General features: G+C 40.4%; 3 protein-coding genes across 5 annotated transcripts in view; all 3 read left to right on the plus strand.

The window, feature by feature from the left end:
• Positions 1-19,176, plus strand: part of MRPL50 (mitochondrial ribosomal protein L50) — a 448,968-nt gene that overhangs the window by 219,902 nt on the left and 209,890 nt on the right. The gene's annotated exons all lie outside the window — the stretch shown is intronic.
• Positions 1-19,176, plus strand: part of GRIN3A (glutamate ionotropic receptor NMDA type subunit 3A) — a 163,143-nt gene that overhangs the window by 129,991 nt on the left and 13,976 nt on the right. The gene's annotated exons all lie outside the window — the stretch shown is intronic.
• On the plus strand, positions 9,846-11,493 carry PPP3R2 (protein phosphatase 3 regulatory subunit B, beta). Its single transcript, XM_050761521.1, has one exon. The coding sequence runs from the start codon at positions 10,495-10,497 to the stop codon at positions 11,014-11,016; it is 522 nt and encodes a 173-aa protein (XP_050617478.1). The 5' UTR covers positions 9,846-10,494; the 3' UTR covers positions 11,017-11,493.

Raw genomic sequence — 19,176 nt, forward strand, 5'->3', positions numbered from 1 at the left:
TGGTTTGTTTTTAAGGAGCATGGTGTAGGAGCAAAAGTAAAAATAACCATGGTATCAAAACATCCACATCAAAATGTCATGAACACAAATTGCTTAGCCTCCCTGACTTCCCTACACTGCAAAACTGAGATATTTTATGTTTCTGGCTTGGTATAAAGAATAGAGATAACATACATCAAAGTGCCTGACACATAGTAGGTGCTGAATGGATGGTGTTAATCATATTTGTCCTGACACTGCTATGAACCTGTTCCATGACCTTTGACAAATCACTTCACTTCTCTAAACTTGTTTCTTTGCCTTAAAATAAAGGACCATGTACCATGGCCAGCAAATAGACGCTGTGATTCTCAACTAAGGTTTTTTAAGAGGTTTCCTGGCCTAACTAATAGAGGATATGGATCCTGGGGCACAGAGGAGGACAGTGGACGACCGGCCTCCAGCCTGGGCTCCCCATCCCCGACCAGGGACCCAGACTTGATTCCCAAGGACCACCAAAATGCATATATGATATATTAATATGTGTTTACCTATTAATATTTATTGAGAAAATGGAGTTCTCTCATAGCAGATCCATTCTTCCCTCTGTTAACTTCTTGGATGGGGAAAGGGAAGGGTTAGTCAGCTATACATTGAAAGCCAAAGGGAATCCCACAAGTCAAATTGAGAAGCTTCAATACCAGTCAGTTTTTTCTGTCCAGTTTATCTTTAATTCATATTAAAAACTCAAAGGGAATGGTTAGGGCAGTGGGGGAGGGCAGAGTTTTAATGCAGTCTTTTCTGCTCTTGACAGCTAGCCCACATCTCAACACCCTCCTGCCCCTTGCTCATTCCTACCCCTTCTCTTTTCCATTTAAAATGTCACTGTCTGCCATTCAACCTGATGAAAGTTATGGGGAGGCAAGGAGAGTTAATGAGTGTAGATTGCTTTAAATTGAAAACTCGTGTATATCAAGAGCCACCTTGACAGCTGAGTGCTTTCCTTAGAATAGCCTAAGTAATTTAAGCCAAGCATAAGGTCAGATGGAACCTATCCAGGTAGTGTGTTCTGAAAACCTGAAGAAGCACAAAGTTGTACGTGTATTCTTTTATGACGTGGAGTAAAACTGGGCCTGAAGAAAGGGAAGCCAGTCTCGGAAAGACCTCATTTTCATCTGTCTGGCTACAAGAACAATTTCCAAATCCATTCGTTCTTTCTTTCGCTTCTTTTCTTCCTTTCCTTTTTGTTTCCTGTCTTTCCTTTCCTTCCTTTCCTTCATTCCTTCCCTTCCTTCCCTTTCTTTCTCTTTCTCCCCACTTCCCTTCCTTCCTTTTCTTTCTTTCTCTTCCTTTCTCCTATCCATCCATTAGCAAACATGTGTTTAATTCCCATGTAGCGTGTCCCATGCTGGGTGCAGCCAATGCAGAGATGAATACAGAGCTCAAAGGCAGGGAGCTCATAGGAGCTCAAGAGAGACTTGTGGAAAAAAAACCCAATTCCACACCGCCACAGGGGCAGCAATAGATGAAGATACAAGGTAAGCAGTGGCACAAACAAGGCCATAATTCACACATGGAAGAGCTAGAGGAAACAGAGCAGGCTTCCTGGAGGAGGTAACCCCTGTAGCGGGAGAACCCTCCAGACAAAACCAGAGTAAAACACTGAGGCATGAAATTATAAGCAATGCAATTTGGCCTTGCCCTTCAAAGATACTGCACCCAATCATACTGGATTGACAGAATTGTATGCCCTCTTAATAGTGCCCCTTCCCCAGGAATTCTAAAATTACAGGTGGCTGCTTTCTTTGGCCCACTTGTTATGCAGTCACAGGTGGACCCACAAGTAAATTATGGGCCTTTACTTTTCCTGCGCTCGGCCTTGTAGCTTCCCTATTACCTCCTCAAAGGCAGGGACATCTTTTCCAGTCTTATATGGAAGGCAGTCTAGAATACAGAAGAATTTCAGCTCTGGAAGCAACATACCAGGATTTGACTCCCAGCTCCATCACTGTGTGTCTACGCAAGCTGTGCAACTTCCAAAACTTCAGATCTTCCTCCAAACCTGGGAATAATAATAGGGCCTGCCTGAAAGTGTGAAATACATTTAATGAGATAGTTTATGGAAAACATCTGGCTTGACAAATGTGCCCTCCTCCTTCCCTGATTACAGAATCATGCACGCAGAAAAAATATATATATTTGGTGAATAATAAGCATAGACAAGAAATTACAGTTGGTGCACCCACCCTCCTAGGCCCATCTTGGCCCCATCTCGAAAAAAGCAGAAGCATCTTATCATTACAAGCATCTTCTAACTCCAAGATAAACACTCTTTTATTTATTGCTTACGTATGTTACAGAATCAAATAATTTTTTATTGCAAAATGAGAAATGCATGATTCTGGAATTTTCTACTTTTCAAAGTGCTGGTTTAACTAACTTTTGTAGCGTTGTGTTCTTTCTTTCCTCCAGCTCAGTGTCTAAGTATGAGTGGGAAAATATGAAGATGCTTTATACAAACCATTAGGCGGCACTTAAAACAGATCTTTACAGAAACAGTGGTAACTTGGTCTTCGCATGTAGTCAATGGTATTTCAAAATTAGGCTCCCAGACCTACAATTCTCTAATCTTGTTTTCCCCTCCCTCCATATCATCACAACATTAGGGCTGCTTCTCTGTTGCTCTCTGGCTACTGTAAATGACAGAAGTTTGGATTTTGAGAGAAGGAAAACTAATTTCAGCAAATGTCTCCTTCACCCTTGCTAATGACCAAGTAAACAGATCTCTTGGAATGAGTCCCCTTTTTTATATACCAGAGATTCTTGGGCATAAATTATACCCAAGACCACATACTGTTAAGAGATCTTGCTTTTCCCTGGTTAAATTCAGCGAACTCATGAATATTGATGAAATGCTATTTACTATGCAACTAAAAGGTATGAACAGTGCTCAAACTGATTAGGACTATTGTGAGAGACAGTCTTCCTTCCAGTTTTTTAGACTTCCATGCACTAAAGTCTGTGGGGGATCACAGGAAATGGGACTCTTCCCTCACCTCTATTCCCTGTGCAGAGAGGAGTTGTTTCTGGGCTCTGAGGATTACCGGCTCGAAGAAAGCAGAGAAAGCATGGAAATGTGTGAAGATTGCCATCTAGTGGCTCCTGATGCAAGTTATTACAAAATACTGGAAAAACCATCTTTTTTCTTTCTCACATAAGGCAACAACCAAGTCTAAAAATGTGAGAAATTGCCCTGACACTTCCTCCAGCGTATCTGAGGACAATTCCTCCCCATGCGGCTGTGGGAGTTGGTAGAATTTCAGGACGTGTTGGATGAGAAGGCAACATCATGGGAGAGTCCTGGAGCCTTTATAGAGATGCCCCTCTTCTTATGCAATATAGGTGGCTTCCTGCAACATGAAAGCTTAGGGCTTGCTGGCCAGGGAAGCCAATGCATACCCATGTGGGGCCTCTTCTGAGCTCCTTCCCTCTGTCCTTCTATACAATAAGACTTCAGCCTAGTGTTATGGGTTGAACTGTGTCCCCTAAAAAAAGATATTGAGGTTCTGAGGTCCTAATTCTCAATACCTCAGAATGTGTTCTGGTTTGGAAATAGGGTCATTGCAGACAGGATTGGTTGAGCTGAGATTCAGTCATATTGCAGCAAGAGTGAAGCCCGAATCCAGTATGACTGGTATCCTTATAAGAAGCCATCTACGAAGACAGAGACACTCAGGGAGAGCACCATGTGATGACGAAGGCAGAGACTGGATTTATGCATCTGCAAGTCAGGAAGGCCAAAGATGACCACAAACCACCAGGAGCTAGGAAGAGGCAAGAAAGGGTTGCTCTATAGGTTTCAAAGGGAGCATGACCCTGCCAACTCCTTGATTTCAGACTTCTAGCCTCCAGAACTAGGGGACAATAAATTTCTGTTGTTTAAGCCACCCCATTTGTGCTGCTTCATTACAACAGCTCTTGCAAAATAATTAATACCCTCCACATTTTACTTCTAGTGCCTCTTTCATCCCAGCTCAGGCTCTTCTAGACAAGAATTTGTAGTTGTCATTGTTTCCTAGTTGCTCTCCCAAATACTGGTCTCTTGTCCCGTTCAATCTACCCACAATGCCAGATTAATCTCTGCAAAATATAATTGTGATTAAGTTGTTCTTTTGATAAAACTTCTGCTTTCCCTACTGGATAGAAACTGAATGTCTTAGCCAAACATTCAAAACCCTGCTTCATCTGGTTCTGTCTAGCTCATCTTCTGCTACTTTGCTCAAGTACTTCAGCCATTATAAGCAACTTGCTAATATCTACAACTGCACTCTTTCCCACTTCTGTGATTATGGTACTTGTTCCCTTTGTCTCTCTCAGGATCAAATACTTCATGAAAAAAGAAAAAAAGTCTTCCTGTATTGTTCCCAGAAAGAAGTAATTTCTCAATTCTCTGAGTTCTTGTAGTTCTTTTCCCTTACCTCTCTGCTGACATGTTTTGTTGTCCATCTTGTGTTATTAATTATAACTCTTTAATGCCTCAATTCACTCAGTGATCAGCAAGTTTTCTGAGCAAAGACCATCTCTGAATGTCCCAATGCTTTACATGTTAAAACATGATTGAATAAACGATGCCCTATGAAGAATAATTGAGTAAATGTTGTCTTTTCTTCAGTGTATGGGGAACGGTCAAACCATCTTATCACTTCATCCAATACCATGCTCTCCCTTGGCCTCCCTACTCCAGTCACACTGGCATTCTTTCAGTTCCTCCTACATGTTTTGTTCCTCTTACACATGGAGTTTCTTCTACTTGGAACACTCATTCCTTCCCAGAACATCTAGTTAACTTCTGTTTCTTGAGACTGTAGATCAATCATCATTTCCCCAATAAAAGTTTCCTGTTGTCGAAACTCTCCTAGCACCATGTACTTCTCATCTGTAATACTCAAGGCAGGTGCTCCTTTACATCTATGGACATGATAATTTGGTTAATGTCCATATTCCCACCAAAACTGTAAGCTCCAGGAGAACAGGGACAACAGGAAAAGCATCCACTTTAGGTCAGTATTATATTCTTCTCACAGAGTAGATCCTCAATAATTATTTGCTGAGAAAACGAATAAATAGCTGAGTATATCTCTGTGTATGTATGCATACAGTCTATTTGAGTTTTTAGGCAAGCCTAAAGTAGGCAATAATTATAATCTCTACCATTCCTGTGCCTACTATGTGATAGGCATTGAGCCTACTTCTTCTTATAATCTATCTCATTTAATCCTGAAAGTGATACTCTGAGTTAGTAATCATCATCCTTGTTTTACAGATGAGTGAAAAGATTCAGATAAGTTAACTCTGCCCAAGGTCACAAAGTTGTTAAATAGCAAAACTTTGATTTAAAACCATACATGCCAAAAACTCATTAAGCACCATCTCAGTATTACAAAAGAAAACCAAACAGATGACAAACCTGATGCTCAGGAACAGTTTAAACTCAGGCTATGTGGTTCTACAGTCTACACTGTGGCGAACGTCAGTACACTTAGATATTAAATATGGTGACTGGCAATGCTACAGAAAGGTGAGAGCTTCCAACCAAATGTCAAGGATATAGGTTCTAGAACAGCTGTGTGATCTGGTCTCCTGACTGGCTTGAAAAAATGAAACCTTATGTGAACCTCAAGTCTCATTTCCATTTCCGTTAGTTTGATTTTCCAATGTCAGTTATTTTTACATGTGACCTACTCATCTTTCTTTATCTGAAAACTTTTGAGGGGAAAAAAAATGACTTACTGAAATAGAAGAGCCATCAAGCCTCCTGGTTTCTCCCAAAACAGTTAGTCAACCCTTTTAATTTACTTGCTTCAGTGAATGCCCTACAGTCCACATCAATCCACAGTGATGAACAGAAAAGTAACAAATAGTGTTTTCTATAGAAATTACTAAGAATAATTTACAGAGAAAATTGAAACAAATGTGTCCCATAATAATGCTGAACTACATAGCTTGTGAAACGTAGAACAATAAGAACTCAACTTCACATTGACTAAAAGTCCAGATCTAGCATAATGTTACATCCTCTACAGCACGGAGTAGAATGGTTCTGCTTGTACACCTGAATTATTTCAGTGAAGTGTTACCACCTTCCCAGTACTGTCTGTGTAACCATTCTATATTCCTGTGACAAGATTTCACCTTCTTATGTAACATTTCTATATACACTACCTCATCTGATTCTTACAATAACACATCAGTAGATAAAGCAGGTGTAAGTATTATCACCATTTCACAGTTGAGTATGTTGAGGCTGGTACAGCAATAGCTTCACTCAAAGGCTCACAGCTAACGAGGTAAAGAGCTGAGGCTGGAACCAACTATTTACCTCCTACGCTCTCTCCTTTACCCTTTGCTACCTCCTAACCACACACTCACATAGGGAAATACAGCTGACTAAGAGTTTTCACCCTGGAACCTTCTTTCTAAATGACTATCAAGGAATTACTCAGAAGAATGTAAGTGAGGAATCCTTAAGAGTGCCCGATGGGCCAGTGATGTTGGTTACTTTGTTTCTCAAGACTGCAATGGAAGGTCTGTAATCAGTCCTTAAAGAGTTCTGAACAGGAGGAGCCAACTTTTATGCTGGTATAGTGTGTGAGCAGCCTGTGGCATACTGTAACCAATACATGAGGAGTGTTGTTAAGTGGCCACATGTACACTTAAGTGTCCAGGGCAGGCTGGTATCCTTTAAGACTTCATCTCTACTAGCAAGGTAAGTAACAATAAAATTAGTAATAATAGCAATAATGATAATGACTTATTATATTGACTAACATTAGCTTTAATACTCATAAAACTGTACAAAATATATATTATTAGCCCCATTTTTCATATGGGAAAGCTAATATCAAGCGACTTGTCCAAGGTCTTACTGCTCCTAAGTGGACAGTTAAGATTTGATGTTGTCCCATTTTAAATCCTTTCTACCTTATAATACCTAATTAATAATACCTAATAATACCTCTTGTTAACCTAATTAATTCAGTCAATTGGGGCAATAATTCAACCATCAAATATTTTAGCTTCCAAATCTTTCCATTTCCATTAAACTGTCTAGATCTGTGATGTCCAATATGATGGCCACATGTAGTTACTGAGCACTGGGAATGTTATGAGCTCTAATTGACATGTACAAAAAAATAAAATACAGTAAAAAAATGTGTAAAACAACTCATTCATAAATGATAATATTGATTACATGTTGAAATGGTAACGCTTTGGATATGTTGGGTTAATATAAATATATTATTAAAATTCACTTTTTTGCTTTTTAATGTCACTAAAAATTTTAAACTACATATATAATTAGACAGCACTGCTATAGATTATTATTTCAAGATTCATCTATTTTATCCCCACATACTGATCTCACAGAGAATGAAAAACCCGTATGAAAATGCTTTTGCTGTTGAATTATTCTCATGGCATGAGCCTATAACATAAGATATCAAAACACTGTGTTCTGTAGTATATGTCAGACTGTCTTTATTTTTTACCATAATCCAAGCAAGAAAATATGTCATATTGCAAACCCAGAATGATCTGGTATTCCTTTATCATATATACATATACTATATTTAGTTTTACAACTTTATGAAGTAAACTTTTTACAACTTTATAAACAACTTTATGAAGTAATAGTACTTCCCCTTACTGATGATACTTTCTCTTCAATTATCTGCTATTCTATTTTTTTGATGTTGCTTGTAACTCACTAAACCAACTTCATCACTCACTAGTGTGTTGTAACCCACAGTTTGTAAAACTCACAAGAGTGTGCAAGTGAGATACTGATTCTGTCTACACAGAGGTGAAGGGATATTTTAGCAAATAATAAGATGGACCTGGCAGTAATGAATGAGCTGGTGGAGGCCTATAGCTATAGCAAGATCTGTGGCCCATTCAGTTGGCAAAACTGAAGGGAGTTCAAAACGCTTCCTCTCTCCTATAGAGTCAGCACGAATGGACCTGTCTAATGCCCATCTGTTGTTCTGTCTGCTCAGCATTACCCCTGTTCTTATAAGGAAGAGCAAGTGCTTCTTTTGGTACCTGCTCTTCCTACCCAGCCCCCACTTCCCCACTCCCCCGCCCCAGCTCCACCCGTGAGGTTCAAATGGAAACTCCCATATGTTATAAACCATGTCTGATGGCTCATAGGTGGGAACCCAACCCAAGTGAAACCACTCAGAGCCTACTCCTGGGATTTGTGGGCATCTAACTAGAACAGGGAAAAGTCCGTCTTTTCTGATAATAAAATCCCCAAAGTCTTAACTTGGAATCTGTCACTAGTTGTGTCCTCTGCAATGTAGAAGAATTGCTTTATCATAGGAGAGAGTGAAGGAAAGAGAAGCAGAGGTGAAAGGCACAGAGAGGTCAATGGGCCCAACTCCTTGCAGGGCCAGCTTCATGGGCATGTGGCCCATGCAGTCACTTAAGGTCCCGTACTTGGTTTATGTTCTTCTGTGGCCATCTTGAAGCTCTTAATCATTTTCAAACAAAGGACACCGCAAATTACATAACTGGTCCTGAGGTGTTGGTTCCAATTTTTCCTTAAACCCAGTGGGATCCTCATCCTTCCTAAGACTGAATCATTCAGCTCTTCTTTAGATTATGTGAGATTCTTCCAACAAATTATCTTTTGTGCTAAACTTCTTAGAGGTAGATTCTTTTACTTGCAGCCAAGAAACTGGACTACACTGTGGTCAAAGACACAGGATGAGACCAATAACACAATTCTAGAGGCTCCCAGCCCCATTGCATTCCCAAAAGATACAGTTCTGTCCTTGCCCCTCAGGTTTCTGATTTTTTCAGAACTACACCTGCAGGGCCTGGATATCTCCCCAGAGAGTCCAGAAAGGTCTTTGTGCTTTAGAAAGAACACAGGCTACAGTGGTTGGTAGCATTTAGAGACTAACACTGGTTTTAGGCATCTTGTAATATAATTTAAGGTGGTATCCTTAATATTGCAAATTCAGTAGGTTTATATCCAAACTGTACCATGCTCATTTCTCTGAATAACTGAAAAGCAAGCAAATAAGTAAAATAAAACATGTTCCAATATCACAGTCTAATTGGGAAAAGGGGTTTCATTTGTGTAATGCCCATAATCAGCTTTAAAACATATCCATGGATTATCGTTTGTTTACAGAGGAAAGTAAAATGGCCAGACCTAATGATGAGGTGATCAGTGGCTTAGTTTTGCTAATTCCAGCATGGTTATCTTTAGACTGATATTTTGGCTGAACCATAGAACACAGAACTTGCCAACATTTTTTAAAGTGAAGGAGTGTTTGCCTCTTTCAGTTTGATTTAGTGGCCTGAGGTTTCCCCAAGTCCCTTTGAACTGTTTATTCTTGAACCGCATTTGTTTCTTATGCATTTGGAGTGATTGATGTGCTCCTAAGGAAGAAGGAATAGGAGGGAGCATGTGAGATTAGTCTTCAACAGAAATAACAAATCTAGTTGAAACAAAAGGAGAAAAGTGAGATCATCCAGAGGTTACTGTCACTCTCAACACACACAAAGGTTTCTTTGGGCAGACTGCAGACGTTCCCCCAAAGTATTCTGCAGAATAGCCGCCAGGCACCAACAACAAAGATGTGACTTGGGCATGAGATGATAGATTCGAGGGAACAGAGTAACAGAAGTTGTGTTCTTGAGAACTGTGTCATCTTGAAAAATGCCCTGAATTCAGCATTGTTTATATTCCTCCGGAATATGTTAGTGCCTGTAGGTGATCCATGTGAGAAATTCTGGTCTGGTCTCTTACAAACACTCTGAATCCTATGTCCTGAAAAAGTTACAGAAGGATGTCAAGCCTGGCTTCCCCTCCCACGGAATCATGGAAAACATACTATATCAATGCCTTGATGTGCCACCTTGTTTCGTCCTTACACTAGGTCTGTAAAGCAAGTATACAGTGTCCTTGGTTGTAGTTCAGTCATTCGGCATATATTTACTAAGCACATATTGCCTGTGAAGCACTATGCTTCTGGGATACTGCAGCGAATAATACAGATGTGACCCCTTCTCCTTCGGCGCTTACTTTCTCAGATAAAAAAAGGGGGGAGGGGACATTAAGTAGATAAAATAATTGCCAGGGGAATTGGGGTTATCATGGAAAGGTACAAGAGTTTGAGAGAAGGATAAAGAGAAGGGGCAGCCCAGCTTTCCACCTCTGCCTCTCCCAGGCACCCCCAGGCTCCATTCTCTCCTCCCTATACCCCTGCCCAGACAGCACCCACCTCCCCTTCCGCCCCCTTTTCCCTCCTTCTTTCCCTCCTCTCTCCGCTCCCTCTCTGACCTGCCGCCCCTCCCTCCGCTCCCCTGCCCTTCTGCTCTACCAAGGCCCCCAGGAGCCCTCTACCCTCACCCCATGGCCCAACCGTCCGGGCACGCGCCCCGCCCGAGCCCACCACCCCTGCGCCCTCCTCCCACCCTGTGAGCCGTGGCCGTTGCCAGATGTCCACAATGGGAAACGAGGCCAGTTACCCGGCGGAGATGTGCGCCCACTTTGACAATGATGAAATTAAAAGGCTGGGCAGGAGGTTTCGGAAGTTGGACTTGGACAAATCAGGCTCTCTGAGCGTGGAGGAGTTCATGTCCCTGCCGGAGCTGCGCCACAACCCGTTGGTGCAGCGAGTGATCGACGTCTTCGACACCAACGACGATGGAGAAGTGGACTTCAAGGAATTCATCCTGGGGACCTCTCAGTTCAGCGTCAAGGGCGACGAGGAGCAGAAGTTGAGGTTTGCGTTTAGCATTTACGACATGGATAAAGATGGCTACATTTCCAACGGGGAGCTCTTCCAGGTGCTGAAGATGATGGTGGGCAACAACCTGCCGGACTGGCAGCTCCAGCAGCTGGTCGACAAAACCATCCTCATCCTGGACAAGGATGGCGATGGGAAGATATCCTTTGAGGAATTCAGTGCTGTGGTCAGAGACCTGGAGATCCACAAGAAGCTGGTCCTCATCGTGTAAGCCTTTTTCTTACAAGCACCACCCAACAACTTTTGCTTTCTTCCCTACCTCTTTCAAGATTTGCTCAAGATGTCCAACTGTCTCTCTGACTTAGCTGAAAGTATTTCTCTTTGTGAAGCCATATGTCCCAACAGGAGCTTCATCACCAGCTCAGTGCTATTAATTCTTCTCTGAATGACTCAGGGTACCCTATGAGGGGAAGAGCAAGTCAATTGAGCATAGTGGGGAAAGAAAAGGAAATGCCTTTTATAAACATCTTTGTTTTGATCCAAAGACCAAACTAGAACTTTGAAAGTTCAAAAATAAGAAAATATACATTTTTGCTGTTATTTCTCATCATTTTGTTTATGGGAGGAAATTTATAATTTGCATGGGTGTTAGGTGAACTGTTTTCATTTGCTTGTGTTCAGATATCTTGTCAGATTGTTAACTTCCTATTGTAGCAACAGGGACAAATATATTTATCTTTGCTGGGCATCTTGTAATCACTTTTCTTGGGGGACAAAATCCTATCTTTTCCTTCAGCGGATTGCAGCCCCATTCCCCACAATGCATCCAGAAATCGCTGTGCATGTTTGAGGGGTAGGAGTTCATTTGGCCTCCTCCTGACTCGTTGCTCCAGCTCCTGAACAGAAACTAGCTTCAGGGCTCTTATAGGAAATGCTAAGCCTGGACTAAGTGCCCAGCTCAGTCATCATCCTCATTGGCAGTGGGTTTCCAGGGTTGGCAGCCCACACCAGCATTAAGTTCAATGAAGGGGACCTCCAGCTAAATAGGGCAAGGAAAGTGTTCTCCCAGAAAGTGCTCTCACCTCGAACACTGGTCCCTACCCCTCAGTTGGAGAGAATGGGACATTTAGTTAGTTGTCCCACGGAGGAGAGGCAGTAAAGATTCAGGCTGCAGTGGAATCTCCCTAGGATGCTGAAGTGGCATTATGTCTGTGCTCAGAGATGCAGAGACTGACAATTGTGTCTCCACAGCAGAGGTGGATGCTAGCTACACTAGCTATGCTGATTTTGAAAATCAGATCTGGGGCATAGCAGAGAAGCTGAGAGCTCTCTCATTCCAGGAAGCCTTTTCCCTAGTGGAACATTCAGCGCAGAAGTCCTCACACCCTAATAGATTTCCACCACTGGGAGCCTGTGGTTCCGGGGGAGATTCAGAATGCAAGTGTCTCTTCCCACTCATTTATGTCATGTTGGTAGCTTTAGATCAGCCATGGTGAGGAGAGAACAAAAGCTTTTAGTTGTTTTTGTTTTGTTTTGTTTTGTTTTGGAAAATCGGTTTGCCAGTAAATACATCACTGCCTGTACGCCAAATGTTACCAGCTCCCTGAGGTCCCACATACTATTGTCAGTTCTCAGAGCACAAACTGTTCTCAGAAGAGCAGGGCTAGGACTTGTCCCAGCATCTGTGGCTCCACACCAATCCCCTTTCTCACAGAGAACCACTTCCCATATAAGATGCTTAAGGCTCTCAAAACAGCAGAACAAATGAAACATACTCTCCCTACACTTGCTTAGCTAAGGGATACCACTCAGGTAACTTTTTTCAGGACATGGAAGATCTATTTCAAGGAGATTTACTGCTATTTTATTTGGAAGAAGCTGGCAACTGGTCTTGACCAAAAATAGAAAAAAAAAAAGTTCACAAATTTAATCACTTGCAGGGAACCTATCTATCAAGGCACCCTACCATATACGTTTTTATTTAATAGATTACTTAGAAACCACAAAAATAGGAATCCTTGCCCCTTCAATTCCTGTTCAACCCTAAAAATTGTGATAACGCTCCCAACCCTGTGGTGATCAGGGTTATGCAATGTTCAAAGATTCAGACACACCTGGGTTTGGATTCAGTTGCAACTAGGTTGTTATCACACTGACTTCTTTTTAGCTGTGTAAGCATGAATAATTTACTTAGCCTGTCTGTGTCTTTCCACCTAATTAAAAAGAGGATCCTTCCCAGGGTTATTTTGAGGATTCAAAAAGGCATGCAACACAGCTGGAGCACAATTCCATTTCATTCAACTAATTCCCTTCCCTTCCCCCTTCCTCCCCTTCTACAAGATCAATATGTAAAGGAGACATGAGGCTCACTGGTTGCTTTTGAACACTTACTTAGTTCTTAGCTACACCCACTCTAAAATTAACTGGACATTTGTGTACAGCCCATATCCAAGCCTACAGAGAAAACAATGGGAACAATTTCAAGGTCCTCCCCACTCCTTCATTTGCAGAGGGGACAACAGACTTTCTGACTTGAGAGCTGGAGAAATTTTAAAAGAAAATCTCTCATTCCAGCCCAACCTATTTAACTTTTTGTGGAGGAATTTTACATGGAGAAAGTGCGCACATGTCATGCTAGCCAAGAGGACATTATTGTCATTAAAGAGAGACATTATTTATATACCCTGCAATGTGCACATTAAAGTATGGAAATTTTAAAATTATGACTAAGGGTTTGAAACATATTGGATTACATGCTCACATTTAACAAAGAGAGGAAATGTATTTCAGTTTCTGGAGTGGCTGGAATTTACAAGCTAATTGTCCAATAAATCTACTCAAGATAATTACCCAAGGCTTTGTGGCAATGACCTTGAACTGAGAGCCTGTATCCGGATTTAGCACTGGAAAGATCTAACTGGAAATTTGGGTTAAAAGAATCACATTTATTCCCAAATCGGAATACTTTGTTTTTCCTGTCAGTTAATTGCCAGTTGCCAACAAATCTAGTTCTATACAGTTTCTTGGGATGATGATAATAAACATTTATTGAGCAATTGTCCCATAACTTTTGATATAACCTTTGTTATACATATAATTTAATCATCATAACAACACTGTGAGTCTGGTGCCATTATTTCAGCATTACAGATGAGCCATGTAGAGATCTAGAATCTTCTCCAAAGTCACGCAGCTGGTAAGTGGCAAAGCAAGGATTTGAACCAGGCTTTCTGACCCCAAATCCTGAGCTTTATTTCTACCTCTCTGCATTTATCTTATTTTTATAGTTCCTATATCTACCTGTCACAAATTATTTATTATAGTCTTAACCATGTATGTAATCAAATCAAGCCTCAGTTTTCATAAATGATGAAACTGAAGCCCAAAGAGGTAAACTGCTTGTCAAAGAACAAGCAGCCTCCACCTCTTTGGTTCTATGCATTGCAATGAAACAGATATGTTAGGCAAAACAGTTTTAAACCATGTTCCACCGTTGGCTCATCTTGAGAAACAGGTGACAGTATTTAGATTAAACCGATAACACAAACCAATATGCTCTGAGGCTATAGAGATCAGTCACAATATGTTGTTATGAATCCTATGTTAATGGATTGTGTCTGCTCTCTACCATATGCTGCTATCCCCAGACCACTAGACACTCTTTTTGAAACAGAAAAAAATACGGCTTCAGCAAATTCAATTTAGCTTTGGTGTATATTCTATCATGCTTTAGAAACATTCTCAAGGAAAAAATATCTTCCAAACATTTTTGTTAATTACAAATTCCTAAGCCTCTGTCTGAGGAACAGTGTGAATTTTTTAAATGAAGACAATTTTTATTTTAAAAAATTACAAATTCCATTCTCCACTTACACTACTGATTCTTTCTGTCTGTTAAAAGAGAGAGTAGGTAGTTAGTCTGCTGTGGTGTTATATCTATTTTGAATACTGTGAATGGGGGAGGCTCGGGTGTTTTTAAAAACAGAGTGTCGGCGGGGCGCGGTGGCTCATGCCTGTAATCCCAGCACTTTGGGAGACCAAGATGGGCAGATCATGAGGTCAGGAGATCGAGACCATCCTGGCCAACATTGTGAAACCCCGTCTCTACTGAAAATACAAAAATTAACTGGGCGTGGTGGCACATGCCTGTAATCCCAGCTACTCAGACGGCTGAGGCAGGAGAATTGCTTGAACCAAAGAGAAAGAGGTTGCAGTGAGCTGAGATCGCACCACTGCACTCCAGCCTAGGTGACAGAGCAAGACTCCATCTCAAAAAAAAAAAAAAAAAAACCAGAATGTCATTATGGTAGAGGAACAAGGCCACTAGACTGAGAATCAGACTGGACTCCTCTGCTGCTGTGTCAACTACCATACCTATCCCAGTAGCCAATGACTGTGAACTATAAATCATGAATCATCAAGAATTAGCTGATTCATAATGAAAAATTATAACACTGAAGGGTCACAATAGTAGCAATAAAGCTGTGTAGATCAGAAGACAGTCTGAGCACTCACAGGCTAACTCTGACCTACAAATGTTTGCTTTTGTTGTTACTGGTTTTACATGGTGTTTGTTCTCACAATGCTTTTTAAAAATTGCCAATATTTTAAAAATCTGAAGATTTGAAATAAAAACCTAAATTACTACAAAGAAATGCAGGTCGCTCTCACATGGAGGTAGCCTTTTATTGACTAAGGAGTCTCTGAAATATTGAGATGAAATTAAGAGTTTCAGTGAAGAAAAATTAACACAGTTACACTCTTTGGCACAGAAGTTTAAAATGGACTGAAGTGTTCACTATTTTTCAAAAATATAACAATGGATACAAAATATTTATCCCCACAATCAATATTTTCTAATGCCTGAAACAGTAGAAGAATGTACAATAATCAAAATAAGTATAGTTGTGTAAAATTTCAAACTTTCATATAATAAAATATAACAAAGATAACAAGAAAACATAAAAAGGGGAAACATAACATGTTAGCAAAAGGGTTAGCAGTTTTTCAACAAAAAGCCTCACTGTGTCTGATGTGCATAAATAAATATGCAAAAAAGTCATTATTGATTCATACAAAAGGAGATAGGTAAAACAAACATGGAAAAATAGCCTTGTTAATTCAATAAATACAACTTACAATATTTAAAACAGGAAAAATGATTAATTATAAAAGAATTGGCAAAAATAGAAGCTTTCTAGGCATTGCGGTATCTTTGGTGGCACTGGGAATGGCTTCCACCCTTTTTACGGGACATTTTACACATCCCAAGTCATCAGAACAGTTGTATCCTTTGACCGGGTAATCTTGCTCATTGCAATATGTATCTCAAAGAAATAAAAATATTTTAAAATGCTACACACGGCCAGGCGCGGTGGCTCACGTCTTTAATCCCAGCACTTTGGGAGGCCGAGGCAGGCAGATCACTTGAGGTCAGGAGTTCAAGACCAGCCTGGCCAACATGCTGAAACCCCATCTCTATTAAAAAATACAAAAATCAGCTGGACGTGGTGGCACATGCCTTTAGTCCCAGGTACTTGGGAGGCTGAGGCAGGAGAATCACTTGAAACCAAAAGGTGGAGGTTGCAGTGAGTCAAGATCACTCCACTACATTCTGCCCTGGGAGACAGAGTGAAGCTCCATCTCAAAAAAAGAAAAAAAAAATGCTATACACAAAATGTTTTATTGTAGCAATATTTGTCATATATACAATAAATAATAATATTTAAAAACTTAAATACCTACAGTTTGGGAGTAGTCAATTATAACAAAAACAATAGGGATAGTATTAGGCCACTGAAGTTAATAAATAAAATAATAGTTAGAAAATAATATTTTTAGAAATTAATATTAAAATAGTTTATTATGTTAGAAAATAAATTCTTTTAAAAGCATAATGCAAACTTGTTATATCCTATATTTAGAACTCTGAAAAATATGTGTGCCTAATATATATGGTCATTGTTCAGCAGAGAAAATGGAGAATTGAAAGTAATTGTTTTATAGTACAAGGATTATGGGTAATCTCACATTTAGTTTTTAAAAATATTTTTCTGAGTCGTTTTAATAATAAATTTTTCAAAAAAACTGCACAACAGAGCTAATGTGGCAAATTAAGTGCCATTTCAACCCTAAAAGATGGTCGCCCAAGCTTAGAAGAGATGGGGGCTCAAGAATCGCAAGAAACAGGGAGAGAGAAGAATCTTCACAGCAACATGGGCAGCGCCATGTTGATGAGCCACTAAGCAGTTTCCAGGTTAGAGGAATGCAGAGAGTGCTGTCAAAATCCTTGTTTAATCCAAATGTGTGAGCACTACTCACTTAGGCTCATGCAGTGTCTCTCTGGATTTTGTGTTAATAAATTATCTCCTCTTCTGTTTCTTTTGTTAAGTGTGATCTTTCACTATGTCTTGGTAAATGAGAAAATTCCAGGTTCTCTGAATGAATCTCTTTTTTCTCCATCTTCATGATTCTTGTTAAATATACATGTTTTAATTCCGAATGAGTGTACTGCATAATCTTACCTAACTCTCTTCAACGGGACTTTCTCCTCTGGGAAACTCTGTCTTTGGTATATTTGGAGCCCACATTTTATGTGGATATGATTCTCCTACTTCAAGAAAAGAAATGAGACACAGAGACAAAGTATAGAGAAAGAAAAAGTGGGCCCAGGGGACTGGCGCTCAGCATACAGAGGACCCACGCCAGCTTTTTCTTTCTCTATACTTTGTCTCTGTGTCTCATTTCTTTTCTCAAGTCTCTCGTTCCACCTAATGAGAAACACCCACAGGTCTGGAGGGGCAGGCCACCCCTTCAACTCCCCAACAAGGGGCCATATGTATAGACACAGCAAGGAATCTGCCAAGTTCTTCTGAGCAACTAACTACTCTTCTGGGCAAAATAATCAGGAGGCAAAAAATAAATAAATAGATAGATAGATAGATAGATAGATAGATAGATAGATAGATAGATAGATAAAATAGATACCAGGTCTTCAAAATTAGAAATAGCATTTGCTTCTTCCTTGTCCTTCTTCCAAGCATCTATGAGTCATCCATATTTCAGAAGCACCATAGCCTTTTTCTTTTCCTTACCTCTCATTAAAATTATTGTTCCTCCCCCTGTCACCAGCTCTCTTATTAAGGAAAAAAATTTTTGAACATCAGCATTTGGCTGTGCAGATCCAGAGAGGAGATGATACAAAGCTTAGTGCATTAGGACACGGAAAAATACAATTATTCTCCCAGGTTCTTGAAGTCGTTTTGCTCTGGGGAAAAATATTTAATAGGAAATCTTCAGAGTAAGTGTATTGAACACTTACTATATACTAGGCTGTTGGAGACAGGCAAAAGCAGCACAGCCTTACCCTGTCAGAGAAGACTTCCTAAAACAGTCTCCACCCATTCATTTCTGAGATCTGCATCAGGATACAGTCTATCTCAAAAGAAGTTATATTCACACCTTGGAGCTAGAAGACCTTAATCATTTAAACAGTACATATATTGAATCAGATTATACGGTTGCAAGCAACAGATTTTTTTTTTTTTTTTTTTTTTGAGATGGAGTCTTGCTCTGTTGCCCAGGCTGGATTGCAGTGGTGCAATTTCAGCTCACTGCAGCCTCTGCCTCCCAAGTTCAAGCAATTCTCCTGCCTCAGCCTCCCGAGTAGCTGGGACTACAGGCATGTGCCACCATGCCTGGCTAATTTTTGTATTTTTAGTAGAGACCATGTTGGTCAGGCTGGTCTCAAACTCCTGACCTCAGGTGATCCACTTGCCTCAGCCTCCGAAAGTGCTGGGATTCCAGGCGTGAGTCATTGCACCTAGTTGCAACAGATTTTTAAACTTAAGCAAAAACCTATCAAAAGAATAATGGCAAAGCTCGATGTTTTGAAGTAAGAAGGAGAGTAACAGATGAAGCCTCGAACCACAGCACTCCAAGGATGCTAATGCAGGAACTAGGGAACTATGTCTTTGGGGCACTGACATTGGAAATGACTAGCTCCCAGCACTTTTGATGCCCAGTGTTTCTGCTTCAGATCCACCTTGGCCTGCCTTGAGTCCCATGTTTTGCCTGGTGAACAGGGAGTAGGGAGTCTGTGATTGGTAGACACACCAAAACCACGTGAAGCAGGAAGAGGGCAGTTCCCCAAAGAAAGGATTCTAAGAAAACAAAATCGACACATTCTACCTGAAATTTTTGCATTCAGTTTCCAACGTTTTACTTCAGTAATTTTAAATATTTTTTGTCCCAGTTTCAACAGTAGATCCCTAGATTGGTGAATATTAGCATGATCAGGTCAAGCTAGCAAAACTGGGCCTTGTTTCCTCTCCTTTTAATTGAGAATGTCCACCTCCACCCTTCTCTCTTAAAGAATTGCTCTAGGAAGCTTTTGTGATATAATGAGACTGTTTGGATCAGGGGTGGGGGG

This window comes from Macaca thibetana, chromosome 15, assembly GCF_024542745.1.
Source record: "Macaca thibetana thibetana isolate TM-01 chromosome 15, ASM2454274v1, whole genome shotgun sequence".
Lineage (NCBI taxonomy): Eukaryota > Metazoa > Chordata > Mammalia > Primates > Cercopithecidae > Macaca > Macaca thibetana.